This window comes from Thermobia domestica, chromosome 2 (genome assembly GCF_964235325.1).
Source record: "Thermobia domestica chromosome 2, izTheDome1.hap1.1, whole genome shotgun sequence".
NCBI lineage: Eukaryota > Metazoa > Arthropoda > Insecta > Zygentoma > Lepismatidae > Thermobia > Thermobia domestica.
This window is the reverse complement of record NC_137455.1, coordinates 83,250,867-83,272,179: the sequence shown is the minus strand read 5'-3', so window position 1 is coordinate 83,272,179 and position 21,313 is coordinate 83,250,867. Positions and strand designations below refer to the sequence as shown.

Genomic DNA, 21,313 nt, shown 5'->3' with positions numbered 1-21,313 from the left:
GGATTTATCACCCAGTCTAAAGATTGACACAAGGTTGACACACAAGAAACCACACACATTCTCAGAACTGTTAACCTGATACTATATTTAGAACATTTAAAGCATTACTATTGCTTCGAATTGAAAACTATCTAGAATAAGATTAATTTATCATTCTTAAAATGAAAACTTTCATGCTCATTGTGTGTGTGTGTGTGTGTGCTTTGGTAAAGAACTTACGTAGGTATTCGCACTACTTGAATTTTTTTTAGCAAAAATATGCATAATGTAGCTGCCAGTAATAAAATAATTTACTATCTTTTCAAATTACTTCATTGCTTTCAAATTATACAGAATTTAAGAACCTCCTTGTTTTATGAATCTGTCAATAATTACTAATATACTGCAGTGAATTGAGTTTTCGGATCTTTTAATTATATAATATAATATAATATAATATAATACAATACAATATAATACAATACAATATAATACAATGTACCTAACATTTTCAGCTAATAGCTCACTTCTATAATACACGTCTTATCACAATATCTACACTAAGGTGCATCGTTGTAACTCAATTCATAGTAAATTGAAATATCCTACCTTATCCATCGTCCATACTATGATAAACCTGAACATCCTACTTCTGAAAGGAACTTGCAAAAAATTTTACGAGCTGTAAGCTAGTAACACTTCCACACGGGCAAAATGTGTAGCCATTTTGCTAGAACTTTCGTGATTTGCTACGAACTAGAGATGACTGAGATTGGCCTGACCGTCAATCTACTTTTTGTTGATTATAGTTTTCAAAGGTTTTGGTAATAAATCTTCGGATATGTGTCGTATGTAATTTGTAATCGCCTTTAAACTTCTGTAAAGCAATATTACAATGACGCTTGAAATGCAGAACTCACTACATACAAAGGTGCCAAAAATATCTTCCTAAATTCATAAGAACTACTTAGTTTTCATAGATTGTAAATAAAATTTTATTCTGTTAGATACCAAAGATTAGGTATTAGATACCAAAAGAAATATCGGATTAGAAATACCAACTGAAAGCCATAGTAGAAACAGAAATTACTGAACTGGGACAGAACAATACTTATCCGGCCCGTTATGACAGTTTACTTTATAGAATCACAGTAATGAACAGAGAACTAAGAGGTACGTACATCTAATAAACATCACAATATCACACAACAAACTTGCAGAAAGCACATAGAGGAAAAAATAGAAAAATACAAACTAGCCCAAAACACACAAGAACAATGGAAGACTAAAAATGTGAAAATTCAAATAGTAATATCGGATACCAGAGTGGTCTGAAAGACGTTGAAAAATGCACTTGAAACTGAAATTGAAGAAAGTCGAAGAAAATACAGAAGAGCGTAATATTGAATACATGCAGAATTGTAAGAAAACTCCTACAAACCCCAAAAATAAAGGAAAAAGGAGATGAAAAATAATATACTTATCACTGTCGCCTCTCAGATGAGGGTGAAGAAAATATTCTCGGTGTCTCCTTGTTCCCACAATGGAATAACCTATATACTCATCAAAGTTAATCTTCCAATTAACGTTATCGTAGGTTGAAAGTGACCTGATCAATCTATTATTATTTCATTGACTTTAACTATTCCCAAATGATATGATTTTTGTTTTGACGTACAGTGGCTCAGATGCAAGTGCTGACCTCCCATGCACATGGTCCTAGGCTATAAGTTAGGTTTAGTTTCTGGTGATTGTAAGTTTACTAAGCTTTCCCATTTAATTTTTTCATATGCTACCATATTTTATTATTTCATTCTTTCTGCGCCTATAGGGCATAATCGTGAGTTAACATTTTGAATTCAATGTTCGTAGTAATTTGCAGTACTGTGTCGTTGTGGGTTTATATATATTAATCCTTAGTCTTTCATATTGAACTTTTTCGTTTTTGTAGTTTTCTTCATTTAATTCATTAATACTATTTACTTCCAGTGAGCGAAAAAGTTCCATCTGTGGTCATAGGAGCCGGAAATAAAATAATAAAAGTGGATCATCAAATGATTGGAAAACACTATATATCAGAAATCCCTCTTCAACTGGTGCGTTCAATAAATGCTATTGTCTACGACAGGAAAAGTGGTAAGAATTTTATAGCATAACTAATAATTTCTGCGGTGTGTGTGTATATATAATTACTAACAAACATTACTGTACTGTATATTTAATTCAAATATCAAGTACTAGGTATTGATAATTTTGGGCCATGCTTCTCCAAAATGTACCAGTTAAAAAAAAAAAAAAAAAAAAAAAAAAAATCCTTACCCTTCCAAACTGCGGGTCTAATTTTTTAAAAACGTTATTTTGAGTCTTGATACCAATATCGCTCCCAATACATTGCTATATTCCTACGCTTATGTAATTCAAGAAAGTTATATATATATATATCTGCAGATAAAACACGAAATACAGCAAACATCGGACATTCGTATTTCAAAGAATGAGTTAGCCACTTTTTTTTTTTTTTTTATTATAAGAAATAATGTTAATTCAATCCAATCAAGATACTATAGAAACAGGAATTATCAAATGTGGCATCATAGGTATTCTGCCCTTATTCGCAGGTCACTTGCCGCAGCTGAGAAGCTTCCATACTCCACGGTCCTCCGCTAGCCTCTTAGTCTTCACGTATGATCCTTGTTTTAATATCTTCCCAATCTGGCATCTGTTATTATGAATTGTGTGGTGCTAACAAGGAACATTAAGTTCCTTTCCATAATGTTAGTACTGATCAAACTTTAATAATCTACTACTTTGTTTAATTTAAGCAGGTTTTATTACATACATTGTTCTCAACAGTTACTTCAAGGAATACTGGAGCGACATTTTTCTTATCCCCCTAGTGTTTCATTCCCAAATCGGGATTTGAGCATTTCCTTTTTCCCCTTGTGTAAGAAAAACTTCTTTGCTCGTGTATTGCATTAATTTATGTGGACTACATTTTGTCAGTGTTGTAATTATATTAATTTCAGTTTAGGACTACGGTAAATTTTAAGATAGTATATCAGAATCTTTTGCTTTCAAAATCTTCTCCAGTGCATCGTCAATTACTGAAGGTATTTTAACTTCAACTAGAATAATTAAGGTGAAACTCTTAGATTTGACTAATGCATTGGTGAAGTTTTCAGTTTATGCTTGCTCTATTGGTAGTAGATTGGAACAAGTTTTTTTCGCATTATTTGGACTACCTTCTACAAACGTAGTTTGCATGTAGTGTAGGAATAATTATTTAACTATTCCCGAGTTGCTAAATTCATTGCTCTTCAACGACTAGAGTACTTCAATATTGCTTCCTCTGTATAGTGAAACATTTGATTCATGATTATCTCCAACATATGTACTATTAATTCAATGTACTTTTTGCAACAATCTATCATTTTGAAAAATGTTTAAACCAGAAACGAATAATAAAGCTTTATCGTATTTATTTTCTTCTATAGAATGTCGTGAATCAGCTACTTATGAAACTACCTACTTACCTACTAAAATTCAAAACTTACCAGGATAGTAATTTCAAATAGTATCATAAATGTGGAATGTTAATCACACTTAGTGTTTAAAAGAAAATATGAATATAATAAGTTTTAATGAAGGAATTTCTAAAACCTTCTACACTTGCACAAAGCAACATACAGCCACCGGGAGTCAGAATTATTCTAAGGGACGATCCGTTTAGACTTTCAATCGGCACTCGTAAAGTAACGCACTTCAGTAATTAAATCTAATTATCATCATTAACATGCACGCAATCAAAAAACTAACTTATTTTTGGCATGAGGTTTATTTTAATTCACTAGTACTTCGGTCTTTCGTGGAGTTTTCGTTAACTAACAGTTTAAATTTAACTATTTGAAACTATCAACATCTACAGCACAAATTACATTGTCTTTACGGATACTCAAGATAGAGGTTTTGTTAGTTCTAAATATTAACTATGTTCACACTGATTAATTCCAATTGGTTACTCCAGTGTCTTTTTTTGTTTTAGATTGTCTTATTGTCAGTGACAATGTAATGAAAACAATCATGAGACTGAACATGCGCAGTTTCAGGATTTCTACTCTTGTGAAATCTGGCCTAGGATCTGTCGACTCTCTTGATATTGGTGAGTACATACGTAAAACAAATTTTTTATTCTTTTACACCATACTAGTTTCAAATCGAAAGGTTCGTTGTTGCAGAAACCACCTGCATACGGATCCTATTATCACCTTTACTCAATTTGCTTGGCCTACGAATCTATCCCCTAAAACTTTCCAATAAACTAAGCTCCTTATTTATAATGCCCATGCTAGCAAGATATTTTCTAGACATTCAGAATATCAATATTTTTAATTCCATAAATTTACAAATTTGACATTTCTTTGCTTCATTCGATCTCATGTCATCAGTTTCGAAATGTGATCAATGTGGAACTTAATTTCTCAGTGTTTCCTTCCGCATAGAACAGACTTTGTTCTGTGGTAAGCTTAGTGCCATTTCAAAACAAATTTTCAAACAAATACTTCTCAAGATCAAGCCTAAAAGTATAAAAACAAATGCTCTTACTACAGTGAACATAACTTTGCATTAATCTCATATTCTCGTTAATGTTAATTCAGATTTTGATGCTTTTATTTTATATATCTAGAAACAGCAATCAATGAATTTAATAGGTTTTAAGCATTACATAAACGTAATAATAATAATTATATATATATATATATAAAATAATTAATTTTGTCAGTGATTATGACTAAGATTGTTTTACTTATCACAGATTACATGGGCAACAATTTATATTGGGCTGACACCAAAAGAGGAGTAATTGAAGTGCTTGATTTGACATCTTTAGAAAGAACAATAATACTTCGAAATTTTGGCCTGGATACTCCATTAGATATAGCTTTAGTTCCAGAAAATGGGTAAGAACCACTTAAATTTCTAGAAAACTAAGTTTGTAATTGCTTAGTTTTAATTATTCTTAGTAACATATGCTTCTTATAAAGAAATATTTAAAGGAAGTGTCGTGAGTCCATAAAACGTGGGTTCCTGTCACCACGGAATGGAGCGTCCTCAGTTTGTAGATCGAGAAGGCCTCCAAATATAGAAGTTAGCTCCGAATATATTGAATAAGCAGTCACGGACAGACAAGAGGTGCTCCAGCTTGGAAATTTAGCGTGAGGCTAAATATCTCGTCCTGTAAAAATGATACTTATTCAGAAAAAATTGCAATAATATATAGGAACAGTCTATGGTTCGACTAGAAATGTACTAAACTATCAGAAAAGGAAACCGGCAAAACTGCGTTGGCTAGAAAATCTAAACCATAATAGTTTTATCAGGCGAAAAATTCCTGAAACTTTTATTTTTTGGAAGCTAATCTTGTTTAACGTTAAGATAATAGTAAAAACAAATGCTCAGATATCAAAAAACTTGATACAATAAACTTAGTTTGTATATTAAAGGAAACTGAAAAATTCTCACTGATACGGATAGTATTTTGAATAGTTAGATTTGACAATTTGTTCAACTCTCTGCCAAAATGTTCATGGAGAGGTGAAATGCATATAACAGAACCGTATATTCCAGAGCTTAACCGAACAGAAGTAAAAATTGCTGTGAAGAAATTACACACACCTCTGGGTATAGACGAAATCCCTAGTTAATTTTGATTTGGGGGAAAGAGGAGTAGGAATTGTAGAACGAGCTATTCCCAACTGGAACAAGGAGGAATTACCAGATGAATGGAAAGAATCATTCATTGTTCCAATTCACAAGAAAAGCGATGAAGCAATTATAATCACTAGACAATTCTCTTGTAAATTCCTATAAAATATTGTTAGTAAAATTAACCCTATATGTAGATAAAATTATTGGAAATTGTGTTAAATTGATTTCTTTTCATATTTTCTTCTAACTAGCTTGTGCATATTTCAATAGCACCTATTGCCCATAAATACAAGAAATGATATTTAAAATTACATGTAGAATACACAATATAGTTATAAACTCAAAGTAGGGAAATGTTTGTCTAAGAGCTTTCACGTCGACAATGATCTGAAACTAGGAGATGCTTTGTTTCCATTATTCAATTTTGTTCTAGAAAACACTAAGGAAAATCAGAGGAACCAGAGCCTAGTGCTGAATGCCACTCACCAGGTTATGGCTTTTGCTGATGTAAATCTGATAGGGAATGATACGAGGACACAACATATATGTATATTACTATTATTATTTCCATTCTTATTCAGTTTTCACCAGTGAACTTAAACCTTTTAATACATAAAGCCAAACTTTGCTTGCCTGTAAAATTGTACATATATTTCGCCATCCTCGGATAGATACAGTATATTCCCTTAATGTTATGTAATAAAATACTTGATTTAAATTTTGTTTAAAAAATTGCAATAGTGGACTTTGTGTTGTACATATCGTATTGAAACGTTCAGAGCAGAAGGGATTAACGTGCAGTTTCCAAGTTGATATAATAGTTGTTCTGTATTTAAACACATGAAAAAGTGAACATTGTTGTTTTTGGGTAAGATTTATTTACAATATCTGAGCATTAATCTTTTAGAAACTGAAAGGAGTATGAGATAGAGATCTTTAGTATGAAATAAGTCCAGAATGACTCAAAAATTGACTTCAATCCCTGGTGCTCTGAATGCCCCAATTTTGAATTGGTAAATTATTTTATTGTAATGAGCGAAACAATTCGGCCCTACCTTGGTTGGAATTTACATAAAAGCAATACACAACGTATCACAATTGAATCTTGCATGCGTCCACGCTTCAGCAGATATTTATAATCACTTCTTCAAAAATAATTTTTCATATTCTAAAGACTTTTTTTTTTTCTTTTTTTACAGATACCTCTTCGTGGCTTTGTCAGGAACTAAACCTCATATTGATAGATTTAATATGGATGGTAGAAACAGAGTTCACGTTATCGAAAAGTTGCAAGGCAACCCAACAGCTCTTTCGTATGATCCTGAGTTAAAGCGTGTTTTTTGGTATGACTCAGGAAGTAAGAAAGTTGAAAGCACTAGTGTAGATGGGTCTGATCGACACATGTGGAAGAGACTATCAGGATCTCTTTCTGACATGGTTATCGTCAACAGGGAAATCTTTTGGACCAACCTTTATAGCCAAATGTTATACTGGTCAATTAAATATTCAGGAGATAAGAAAAACAAGAGACTAACACTTGGTAAGTTTTCTAAAAGAGACAAATTTTTCGAATAGTTTCAAGTATTCGAATATGAAAATATATTAGTTATTCCAACCCAATCTCAAGCTTCTTTTCTTTAATAATAAATACTATTAAAAATTCGTTCGATAATAAGATAGATTATATTCCAATATGTCCGAAGATTTCTAATCCCGAATCTTACAGGATAAAATTATGAAGGAAATGTCTGGAATTTAACATTGTAACTAATAACTGAATAAGATTGAAGTAGTAGTTTTGTACTTATTTGTACAGTTTAATTATTCAATCTTCCGCTACAAGAGAATTTTATAAACATATTAACATGTGTAAATATTTATACTAATATGATTACGAAGTATCCTTTATTATTATTATAATTTACTTAAAATTGAATGTACTTCCTTGACAAGGGTTAGGTGGTAGAGCAGCAATATGCTGAACCCCACCCGCTTGAATAGAGCGTTTCAATTACGTCTTTATATGAACTAACTTTCAAACCTATTCAGTTATTCTGAATGAATAAAATCTAAAAACTATAGAGTGGATTTTTATGAATTAGTTCCATGTATAGATATTTGAAAGTACCTTCACATTGAGACTTCATAATTGGCCCTTGTATGATGCTAGTGTAGTCATGCTATTAATTTACCAGATTCTGAATTGATAGTGAATGTTCTGGATTTAAGAAATTTCCAGGAGTCTAATCTTCGCTCAGTTCATCCTCATAAAAGTTTAATCCCGTACCCTTTACTTAAATTTTAAAAACTATTCCATAATTATTATTGGATTTAAATAAAATGTTTCGTTAATGTGGTGTAAACTATTCGGCCACATTTAAATTGAATCATTCGAACGTCTTCTGAGTTTAAAGGTTGAAAATTTGGCAAAACAATTTCTAACTACAAAGGATATATCCTTTGTCTGTGTTTCTAACTTATTTCGTATTTTGCGGAACCTTCCAAAACTATGCCTTAAGTAATTTAATAGAATAATTCTTTGATTTCAAAAGTATTTTCTGTATAACTAAGCACAACGAATATCATCTCCAGACTATTTTTTTTCAATTTTAAGAGTGCCAATTGTAAATGTATAAAGAAAAAGTTTTCTTAGTTTCGTGTAATTATTGAACCTAGGAAACTAAATCGGTTTCCTTTCCCTATTTGTTTTATAATAATTATTACGGTGATTTTTCAAAATAGTAAGTTTTCTCATGAACAAAAATTAGTCCATGAACCTGTAATATTTAATAAGTTACAAATATTTGATAACTTCAAAATTTCCTATTCGAAGTGGATATTATTGACCAGAAACACAATCACAAATTCTGCCAGAAGTATATTCTGATCAAGCTATAGCGCTGCAAGTATCTTATTTCCAAATTCAGATTAGTTAATTTTCTGTAAACTTCCAGAAGTGTAATAATTTTTCATTTGTAAAATACCAGAATTGTGTGTACCGAAGTTGCTTGAGATACTAGAATGAATTATTGCACCTCTAGAAGTTTGTATAAAATAATTTTAGACTTTGAAAATACAGGGTTGCCCAAAATTAGGTATACAGTCTCATACTTATACTCATTGCTTTTTATGTCATTTCTTATTGTTATCAATCAGGTAGACTTGGTTTCTTTATTATTTGTTCTTAATGTCTTTTTACTTATACCTTAAGCTCAGAACAGCTGAAGCATTAAACCTATAAGCTAAAATGTTATACTTGATAAACGCAGGGGGTGTATATCTACTTTTAGGCCACCCTGTATACTTTCAGCAAGATAATTTGCTTAGGGGTAAATTTGTGGCAAATATAATCATTCCCTTTGACTTGGAATACCTATAAGATTTAATTTTGAAATATACACTCGTGTCCAAAATTATTGTCGCATGTCTAAATATGTTCTACGAATATAATTTGATAACGAATTCGCCCGGTATTTCTTATAATGTTAGTAAGTGTATAGTCAGTAAAGACATATATGTGGCAAATTTCATGTCAAAAGAGCAGTAAATAAGAACAATAAAACGAAAACAAAACTTCTCCATTTAGCAACATTTATTTACTCATTCTAATTTTCGTATTTATAATTCTTTTCCTATGAAATTTACCACAAATATACATTTCCCGATTATACACATAGTATCAGTATTAAAAGTGCCCTGCAACATCATTATCAAATTATATTCTTACAAGAAGACAGTTATAGATATGCAACAATCATTTTGGACATGAGTGTACATAATGTTATAGGTTTAAGAACAACATTCTCTCCAGAAAAGCTGAAACAACTTTCCTGGAGAAAAAAATCCTTTTAATGTTAATAATAAAATTAAGGTTACAAAAGAACGATAACTATTTTAATTTTATATTTAAACTAGCTGAATTTATGCTGTCTACACAACACACAATTCTAATAAATGAACACTAACCTCCTCCTCATTATATCGGTACATGTCCCTTTTAGATACAAGTTAGAATAAAGCTCACAACGGGAGTGAATTGCTATAGACGAAATTATCGACACAGCTTTTTAATATGTAGAGGTTGGTGTGAGTTTGAGACACTTTAATAGATGATGGCAAATTCATTCTTTTTTTTTATTTCATCATTTAAATTCAGAATTCTTTATTGCTATTCTACAGGCTTTTGAAGTTGCCAGCATGCAATGAATTTTGTAATTTATTTTAAAGCAAAGCGTCTGAAGTAGTTCTATTGATATAAAACAAGCATCTGCAATGTTCGTTAACCCGCTTAGATAGCTCTTCTAGTAATTGCTTAACACGAAGATAACCTTAAAGTCCTAGCGACAATGTTAATCTTATGGACTGAAAATTATTCCTAAAACGCTGAATAGAAATTTATATATATATATATATATATATATATATATATATATATATATATATATATATATATATATATATATATATATATATATAATAAAATATAAACTGGCAAATTTACACGAAATTTTACTTGGTATCTATCAAGTGATCTGCAAGTTTCTAGAGTTTGAGATTTCAGATCTTATCGTCGAAAGAAATTGGTCCCGAACGCACAAACGTAGCATTTTATATAGATAACGCCAAAATAGAAACTATTTTTTTTTTCCACAAAGCTCAATGGAAAACTATTATTTTACTACTTCCAATCTGTATACAGTTTAGATATAACTGCGAACATTACCAGAAATTTCTTCTAAATGAATTCATTGTATTTTTGAAAGAAATGCAAAATACAAAATTTTTTGAAATTTGATTTTCTTGTAAACTTAAGGCATGGTTGAATGACCTTTCGCAAAATAAAGAATAGAACAAATGAAAACTTAATTTTCAACCCTTAAAAAAAATTTATAAGAAAACTTCATTTATAGTGTTAAATACTATTAAACCAAGCGCAAATTCACAGGAACACTTTTCTTTTCTAAAAGTAGGGACACAGACCGTGGAGTCAGAACTACGATTAAAAAATCATAGAAAGGATGATTCTAGAAAAGTAACTTCAAAACTCAATGCCTGAAATACATTCGAGATATTAACGAAAAGTTTTATACAAATCCAATAATATAGAGGAACTAGATAATTTTCAATGAGTCTTGGATTACACTTGAACTGGGCAAAGGCTGGACTACATTTTGGAAATGTTCGTAGACTGAATGCCAAATCTAGCAACTCAGAAGCCAGGTAGCATTATCATCCGTATCATATAAGAATCAGGAAAAGTGTATGAGAGTTGATTTTTCTAAGTGCCTACATTTGAAATTATCATGCAAGTATCTCTTATTTCCTCTTCTTACATTCCTTCAAATATCTGAAGGTAAACGAAGTGTAGGTTCTAAATAGTTCTTTGTATAGGGTAGAAGGGTTTGGGTACAAAACCTCGCGGCCAGAACCTCGCGGCGACAACCTCGCGGACCAAAACCTCGCCTGGCCAAAACCTCGCGGGACAAAACCTCGCGGCCCAAAATCTCGCCAGGCCGAAACCTCGCCAGGCCGAAACCTCGCCAGGCCGAAACCTCGCCGCCCAAAACCTCGCGGGACAAAACCCCGCCTGGCCAAAACCCCGCCTGGCCAAAACCCCGCCTGGCCAAAACCCCGCCTGGCCAAAACCCCGCCTGGCCAAAACCCCGCCTGGCCAAAACCCCGCCTGGCCAAAACCCCGCCTGGCCAAAACCCCGCCTGGCCAAAACCCCGCCTGGCCAAAACCCCGCCTGGCCAAAACCCCGCCTGGCCAAAACCCCGCCTGGCCAAAACCCCGCCTGGCCAAAACCCCGCCTGGCCAAAACCCCGCCTGGCCAAAACCCCGCCTGGCTAAAACCCCGCCGGGCCAAAATCTCGCTGGGCCAAAATCTCGCTGGGCCAAAACCTGGCGCCCCAAAATATCGCCATACCCAAAATCTCGGCTGACCAAAATATCGCCATACCCAAAATCTCGGCTGACCAAAATGTAAATGTTCCAACAGATGATAAGGATGACGGTATAAAAGACGCTGTTTCAGAAGAAGTATCACGGGTATTTGACCAAGTCCCGCGACACCATATGAAAATTCTATTTCTGTATTAGAGGATTTCAATGTGAAGGTAGGGCGACAGGATGTTTTTAAACTGGTTATAGGGAAAGAAAGTCTGCATTAGGAAAGTAATAACAACTAACGAGGTTAGTTTCGTGAACTTTGGAACATCCAAAAACTTAAAATGTTAACAAAAATCTAATAATATTTATGAAAGTATGAAATAATGTACGAGTTTTTACGACGTCCCTTGATTATGTCCTATAGGTTAAAGGAGACTAGATGACCAGGATGAAGGAAATGATCGAATAAAGAAAGTGGGAGGAAACGGGAATAACCCGAGAAAGCCCACGCACACGATGTTTTGCATATTATTATTATTATTATTATTATTATTATTATTATTATTAGTATTATTATTATTATTATTAGTATTATTAGTATTATTAGTATTATTAGTATTAGTATTATTAGTATTATTATTATTATTAGTATTATTATTATTATTAGTATTATTATTATTATTAGTATTATTATTATTATTAGTATTATTATTATTATTAGTATTATTATTATTATTAGTATTATTATTATTATTAGTATTATTATTATTATTAGTATTATTATTAGTATTATTATTATTATTAGTATTATTATTATTATTAGTATTATTATTATTATTAGTATTATTATTATTAGTATTATTATTAGTATTATTATTATTATTAGTATTATTATTATTATTAGTATTATTATTATTAGTATTATTATTATTATTAGTATTATTATTATTATTAGTATTATTATTATTATTAGTATTATTATTATTATTAGTATTATTATTATTATTAGTATTATTAGTATTATTAGTATTATTAGTATTATTAGTATTATTAGTATTATTAGTATTATTATTAGTATTAGTATTATTATTATTATTAGTATTATTATTATTATTATTATTATTATTATTATTATTATTATTATTATTATTATTATTATTATTAGTATTATTATTATTATTAGTATTATTATTATTATTAGTATTATTATTATTATTAGTATTATTATTATTATTAGTATTATTATTATTATTAGTATTATTATTATTAGTATTATTATTAGTATTATTAAATTGCATATTAGGAAACACATTGAGTAAATTTTAAAGAAAAGTTTCATTCGCGGCGAGGTTTTGTCCCAGCGAGATTTTGGCCACGCGAGGTTTTGGCCGTATACCGGGTAGAAGTGATGAGCCCAAGTATTTTCATAATTTATATTGATTAGTTTATATTCGAAGAGCTAAATCAAAAAATAACTTCATGTCAGATTTTATTAAATTTTACACACGGATAAACTACTAAAAATAAAGGCCTAGCGGGAACACAATTCATTGAATCACACGAATATATATTTTAGGTAACTCCTTTTTTTTCACTCCTTAAATAAAAGTTGACTGATGAATGACGTTAATTTGCTCTCTGCTCCAACATTTTAACTCTTTCCATTAATTGTGCTATGGTATTATCCACTATTTTCCTTTTTCCTCTGAAAATTCAGAAGATAAAGTTCATTGACCGCGAGTTGTTCAAATTTTCTCAAATGATTCTTACTTCCTTATTTCAGAAATCAATATAGCCTATATTAGAATGTTATTAATTTTTAAATTCAAACTACTATTTGTGGGTGAGGGAGTTTTGTCTGCATTTTCCTTAGCTCTACTTAACGATTTTTTCCTAAGATAATTGTAAATACTCTCAAATTTCTTTCTCTAGGCAAAAAGAAATCAAAGGGTAGGTTTTGTGAAAGTAAGAGCTACTTTGTTTAATGGTTAATCTGATAGCTAATTTTGTGAACAAAAAGTTAATTGCTCTAGTCTAATTTTTAATGTTCATCTGGTACACTTTATCCAATAATGTTCAATAATGTAATATTGATTAGGTATTTTTACTACTTATAAACTCTTCACCTCTGTAATTTATATATTTTTTTATTTAGATGTGCATGAGGAGGAACCATTTATGAAACTAGCTCCAATAACAACTGACAAGATCCCAACTCATGTCTGTTCAGTGAACAATGGTAACTGCAGTCATGTTTGCCTCGTTGTACCAAACAGCAAAGTAAGTACATATTTTAAGATAAAATTGAATATATAATTGCATCTCCTATTGTAGTACCGGCAAGGAAGTCCAGAATAGCAGCTCTATTGAATCAAAGGTGTTTAAGTATTTTAGTTTCTCATTAATAAAAAAAAAAAAATACAATATACAACTTTATTTGCAGAGTTCTTTGGCTTTGTTTTAAAAGCCTTCTGCTCTCAGCTATGGAAAGAGTTTGCAATCTAAGGCAAACTAATTGTGTGCCCAGCATAGATATGAAAGTGAGGCTTTTCCAGGTGGTTAGTGGTAAGGTTTCCACAAATACAAAGATGTTACTGTGATCTGAATATACTGCTATTATTTCATTTTTGACAAGTCAGCATAGGCGACGTGCAAAATTTCATTAGTTTGTTGTTGCAGTCATTGAAACGTAATCACATTTCATATAACTTAAATATGCATAAAGGTTTCTCTTTACTGGACTCGGAAAAATCTTTTGTAATTTGTATCTTAGATGTGTACCAGCATGTCCTATTAACATTATTAATGCAATCTTTCCTTTTTCCTTGTAGGTATGTGCTTGCCCAATCGATATGTCCCTCAAAGCAGACAACTTAACTTGTACCCGTTCAATTACTTGTTTTCCTGACGAGTTTAAATGCAAAAAGGATGGAGTTTGTATTAAAAAAGAATGGCGGTAAGTAGGAAAAGTTACTGAGAAAGTGTAGTTCTAAGAAAGCTATTTATCCAAATTGCAGTCTAATAGAGAAATTTGACTTACGGTGGTATTTGTTCGCAGTGATAGTACTAAAGCGAAATAGCAATACTGAATACTGTCAATAACATAATCAGTTGATATATACATTGACATTTAGTGATACTGAACACTAAGTACAGTAGATTCAATGATGTTTTAGCCTTTAAAAATAGTAATTCATCAATTGTAAAATCAAATCTACTTTATATTCATGAATATTAATAGGTTGTTCATAGGTTACATAATTACAAAAATGGACAGTGTAGTTGGTTCGTCCAATGTATATTTGCTTGAATTTTAAAATCCACAACAGCGGAACCAGAGCAAACTTTTGTGGGGACCGTATCTTCCCATTTTCTATACTTATAGGGCAAATATGCAATATCAAATGCATATGGTCAATTAAGGATCTTGAAAGAATGTAGATTTGATTAATTTTCTCTCCACTCAATCGTTCCGAATCGTCTGTCCCTAGACATCAATCGAATATAAATTTCATGCATCAAATATCCATAAGCATTACACGAATAACTATTCCACTAAAAATGTTTTCAATAAAGAACTCCTCAAATTGTCTAACATTAAATGCATCTGTAGAATTAATTTCCATATTTTGAAAGTCGTATGCAGATAGTATGATTTGAAGAGAGGAATGGGTGGACTACTACTACTCTCTTAAACCATACTTCCTCTATGAATGTAAATTTAGAACCATACATCCTAACCAGGAATAATTTCCCTCCCATTTGAATTGTAAACTAAATTTAATTTTAGCATACTGTATAACTTATATTGTCCCGTCCAGGTTATGATCTTAAAGAATAGTCCTTAGGCTCACCTCTTCTAAATTTCCATTTACGTCCCCACTCACTATGCTTACTTAATATCAAATCTACCTGAATCTTCGATAGATAAGACTTTTCTCACTAATTTTGATGATAAATGTGTTCGTAAATTTAATTTTTCTTGTATCTACAATTGATTGTAAACTCGTATCAATGCCATATGTCCTTAACTGACCGAGAAACCCTTTAAGTTTTAATATTTTCACTTTTCTGTTTTATGTCAACTAATTTATTTCAATGCATTGTTTTGAAGCAGAAAAATTGCAACACAATAGTTGAAATATCACAGAGAGTTTGATGAACCATCTTTTTTTAAACTACCACACCTTGACACTTGCCTGTTAAACTGATTTACTAGTTTTATTTTACTATGCAACTTGGAATAGTATTGATTTGTAAATTTGATTTAAAGTAACGTCCAGTTATGAACTGTAGAGGTTAAAAAAATAAAAACCCTATAACATTGTTGAAATATTGAAATATCTGAAATTGTACAATCCGCGGCAAAAAACCTGCAACATGAGGATATAAGTTTGTGAAACTACACCTAACAGCACAAGGGAATGAACATAACGTCTAAGTGGAACGAATCACGCCAGGATAAACTTCGGCCTCCTCCCGTGCACACTTATTTTGGAGCAAAAGACTTCGTCATTTCACAGTGCATACTTATTTTGGAGCAAAAGACTTCGTCATTTCACAATAAACTTATATTCTCATGTTGCAGGTTTTTTGCCGCGGATTGTACCCTGGATATTGAGACTACACCTTAAGAACTAAGTTGTCCAACCAAAACTTTGTGTTAAGCTTTTCAGTTATACACTTGATAACTTTGATAGTTTTTCGATGGTTTTCTTTTAAAACTTAACGCATTTCAGTACATCCTATATTTAAAGGATAAAAACTGTCCTAGGAACCGGCAACCAATATTACTTTTTATTAATTGCGTAAAAAAAAAAAAGGAACAATGTATGCAACAAGTTTCTGTACTTTGAAAATACTAAGGAACAGGTTTCTAAAAGATATCCATATTGAAATACTTAATTGTTGCCTTGGATAAAGATAAATTATGTACCATCATAATAGTGTGAAACATATTTTTAAGTGCTATGGGCTACACATCGCAATTTCCCACTTTTAAACATGCAGTCAACAAAATTTAATCTGAGGTATTGGATGTTTACGTACTGAAGATATGAATATTTCGAACAAAAGTTGTAAGATTTTACCTCTGCATTCGAAATGCCTTTTCAATACATTCCCCAATATTTTCTTTAAAAGTAATACGAGAGTCGTTCCAAAAGTAATGCCTTTTTTTTTTTTTTCATGTAAGCTAATGGAGATGCATAACAGCACAGCTAAACAGAGCAATATTTCAGCTACAGACTAATTTTTTCACGTAGTTCCCACCATTCGTTATGCACTTTTGCCAACAATGAACTAGAGCCTGCATGCCGCGCTTGTAAAAATCGGAACCAGCTGAGGCTAACCTCGTTCTTACAGCTTTGACAGCAGCTTCCGAGTCTTGAAAACGTTCGCCACATTCAGCTTTGTACACAATTCTCTGGTCATTATCCGGCGATCAGCACGGATGATTTGATAAAGACTCTTCATTGCGAGGGATGATAGCTGTGCAGGGTCTACCGGGCCGTGGCTTGTCATGAATCCCTTTTTTCACCACCTTGAAAATGCCGTACCCATCGCCTCAAATTGCTCACGTCTATTGTATCTCCATAAATCTTTACCAAGCGTTGATGGATTTCAATCGGCGAAATTTCTTCAGCAGTGAAGAATTCAATCTCACATTATTTTATACGCACGTCCATATCACTAATTTTGGAACATTTCTACGCTGGCGCCAACTACCGCAGAACAACGGGACCAGCTGCAAATAAGAGGAAGGTTCAAGCATTAGCACTACAGACATCTGGCACGGACATACAAAATCAACACAAAGTGGGAAACATTAATTTCGGAACGACCCTCGTAAATTTTATTGGCAACAAACTGCGTACAGGCCACAAGTGCGCCAAAGGGGGGAAAAATACAAAAAAGCGCATACAAGTAGAAAACAAAACATGCTAGAATAGAAAATAGATGTTGATACAGAACTTAATGAAAATTATCACAATTACAAAATACATAACATGCAATATGTTTCAACATTTAAGATGCACGCAAGCAAAATACACGGTACAAAGTATAAAAAATACTATTCACAAGATTTAATGAAAAGTTTGTAACCTTTATTTTTTTAATACTTTGTAAAGACAAAACATAGGTTTAATTACAAAAATAAATTCTGAATATCTCTCTCTCTCTCTCTCTCTCTCTCTCTCTCTCTCTCTCTCTCTCTCTCTCTCACACACACACACACACACACACCACACACACAAACAAAAAAAAAACTCATTCACAAGACTAAAGTTAAATGAGACAATATTTCATTTAAGTAAACCACAAAATTTAAAAACTTTGGTCAAAGAAAAAAATTAGAAAAGGAAAAAGAAAATTATCCTAACATCAAAATTAAAATTGCTCTCTGGTTGGTGCCATTTTCTATAAGTTTAGAAAAATACTTAAATAAAAACCAAATGTAAATTAAAGGTTTAAGTGAACACTCACCTTATCAAAATTATTATGAAACAAATCTAATACTGATTAAAATTTGTGGTCATAATGCTATTATGAATTGAAGATTTACTAAACAAATTCTTAGTAACAAAAGGAAAAAACTCATTTTTGTACAAAAAATTCTTACTAAAAGAAAATCTTCCAATAAAATAGCATGAATTTCACGAAAGCAGACAACGCCTGTCTAAGATTCAAATTCATCCTAACATCTGACAAGCTCATCTCTCTTAAAACTTTAAATTTTCATCATATCCAAGCTAAGAAAACATTCGAATTATCTCATGGAATTACTAAAATATCCTAATTTACTATTGTAGATAACTGTGCAGTGTTCCAAACATGATCTCATATTACACTTGTGAAGGATTTTACAAGTTTAGATTTAAATTTTTTGATAGAGCAATTTCAACATAGCTAAATTCTTTTAGATATTGCTACTTGAAAACCTTTTTGAAAAAACAATTTGTCCAATATCATTCCTAAATCTTTGACAAACTGAATGCTATGATAACTTATATATCAAAGGATTTATTATTTTCCTTTAAAATCTTATTCCTCATGTCTTATCGTAGTTTAAGGGAATAAAATTCTTTTCAGACCACTTATTATATCTAGATTCTTTTGCAAATTACTGGACCCTGAATAGATTCAATTACATTGAAAAGCTTTATCATCTGCATATAATACACATGTCAAATTCTCAACACTTTAATTAGTATGTAACAAAAACAAAGGACCAAGATTGGAGTCTTGAGGCACCCCAGAAATAATACTAAGAGGAGAGGAAAGGTCATCTGCATACCTAATTATAATTTTACTATCTTTGAACGTATTTGACTCTGAAATAAAGATGTTCTGAAGACCATACTTAAGATGGCGTCTGATTCCGAACTTCTCAATTATACATTGAATAATGCTCTATTTTTAATTCTTATTGCTTTCTTAATAAGCTCTTTCTGAATTTGTGTAGAGCTTTTTCATTATGTGTAGAAAATCTAAATTTCAGTTGTGATGGGAAGAAAGACTGTGATAGCGGAGAGGACGAGCTAAATTGCGTAACAAAGAACTGTGCAGCCAATACATTTGTTTGTGGAAGTGGAGAATGCATTCCAATGCAATTTAGATGCGATTTAACACCTAATTGCCGTGACGGATCAGACGAAATTTCTTGCCATAACGAAACATGTGATGCAGGTGAGTTTAGAATAAGAACTGCAAATTAGAAAATTTGTAACAAAATCTGATAGTTCGAAATCAATAATAAAAGAAATAGAAATTTCAAACTGTCGTTTCGTTACTTTCGAGATATAAAAGCTTGTCACATCTTTACACATTTTGCCTAATTTACTTTGCAATTTTGAAAACTAGTAATTCATTTAAAGAACATTTTAAACTTGTATGTTAATATATTTAAATGAGCACTAGAAATGTACAATTAAATTTTAGATCTACTATAAGACTTTCAAATGATTCACTTTACTGAATGTTTCATAATGCGTAATCTTAAATCCATTAGAAATACATAGTTTTATATGCGAAATAGTTTAACGCACTTCGCCTAAATATCCTAGAATTCAAATGTTGATTTTAACTAGTTAATTATAACTGAATTCGAAAAGAATTAAAACTTCCTTATCAGAAAACAAATTGTTAAATTTTGTTCCGGGTAGCTTTACTTTGTAGTAATAAAAAGAAATATTAATTTGTTGATCCTGTATAACAATGGTTTTGCTGTAGTGCAAATAGATAAAATCAAGAAAACATTATCTACATATTTGAACCCATAATTTAGGAGTTGAAGAAAAATGTCCAATACTTGTGTTACATTAGTAAATTTGTTTTATTATAAAGATAGCATGTCATTACAGTCCGAATAAAGATACCACTTTAAAATTGCGCTGAATTCTACCTAAAATGTATTTAGTTTATTTTATACATAAGTGGTAAAGTAAATTTTTAATAAAATCATGTAAATTCAAAGTTGGAGATTTTAAGAAATGATTAACGCAGTATCGATCTTTCAGTGTGTATTTTTAGGAAATATCTTATTTGAGATTTGGTCCAGTGCACCTATTCTTAGTCACTAAATAGAAATCTATTAGAAATGTCTTGTATTAACTTGTATTAGTCTTGAGAATTTATTACATTGGCAGGATACACTAAGAAAATCTCTCAAATTAAGAGTAAGTTCATTATTTCAACATAGGTCCCACAAAATTCTGCAGGCGGAAGAGCATAATACAGTCAGAATTCGTCATTGATCAGATTACGGCGAAAACTTGACATAAGTGGTGATTTTGTGCAAGAGTGCTACAGAAGGTCTTACGTATACGATGAGGGTAACAGATTGGAAATTTGTGGCGACAGACTACCTTGGTGAACATGTGAATCATGTAATTCGCAAAAAAGTTGTTTCTGAACTGTCTGATCACGAAATTTCAGGGAACTCAGGATCCGCCTTGAGGAATCTAATTTGCGACTCGGGTTGCTTCACAATGATTGAATTTCTCTATTGGCGACGTCCAATAAACAATTTTATTCTAGTTTCATCACGTGTAATTTCCTCTAGTGGCTTAATGGAGGTAAAACAAACAAAAAAAAAAACTGTGGAACATCCTATTTCTACAATGTCTGTATTCGCAGTCTGATCTAATTTTGAAAACTCAATCATGCCACCAAGCGATAGCGCGAAAAAAATGTTGCTGAAAACATAACATGAACCAATAATGATTGAAGAAAATATTTACAATGATCTTTGTTTCCAGCTGACCTGATTTGTAATGGACAACCAAAGAGTAAAATGTCTACTTCCTACTGTGAAACATAACTGCTCTATTAGTCTCGGCCTGAACTTCATGGGATGCATTAGTCCTATTACTATCAAGACGTACTAGTCAGTAACTAGAAATTTTAGTGACCAGGTACATCCTATGACGCAGATGCTGTTCGTAATTAAACAGTCTTCCAAGAGAATGTGTCAATACATAGCCTTACTTTTTCAGTCGTGGCTTGAGAAAACAGGATGAAGTAATCTCCCACCTGTCCCGGTAATCCTTAGACTTTAATATTATTGAACATCTATAGTCAGTTTGAATAGCTGGTTCAGCAGCAATAAAGCGTATATCTAAAATTCTTTTGATTAGATAAAAATCTCACCCAGGGAATAAATTTTTCTTCATACTATTTTCATTCAAGGAAACTACAATTAGGATACGGATTGAGAGAACTTCAAAAAGAATTTAA

At 31.6% G+C, this 21,313-nt stretch overlaps 1 protein-coding gene across 2 annotated transcripts in view; it reads left to right on the top strand.

Moving 5' to 3' along the window:
- Positions 1–21,313, top strand: part of yl (Putative vitellogenin receptor yl) — a 129,381-nt gene that overhangs the window by 66,423 nt on the left and 41,645 nt on the right. For both annotated transcript variants that reach the window (XM_081743301.1, XM_081743309.1), the window contains exons 15-21: positions 1,969–2,115; positions 4,022–4,138; positions 4,793–4,937; positions 6,885–7,225; positions 13,731–13,855; positions 14,407–14,531; positions 19,077–19,264. In XM_081743301.1, coding sequence (XP_081599427.1) covers positions 1,969–2,115; positions 4,022–4,138; positions 4,793–4,937; positions 6,885–7,225; positions 13,731–13,855; positions 14,407–14,531; positions 19,077–19,264 — 1,188 coding nt within the window. The remainder of the gene's footprint in view (positions 1–1,968; positions 2,116–4,021; positions 4,139–4,792; positions 4,938–6,884; positions 7,226–13,730; positions 13,856–14,406; positions 14,532–19,076; positions 19,265–21,313) is intronic.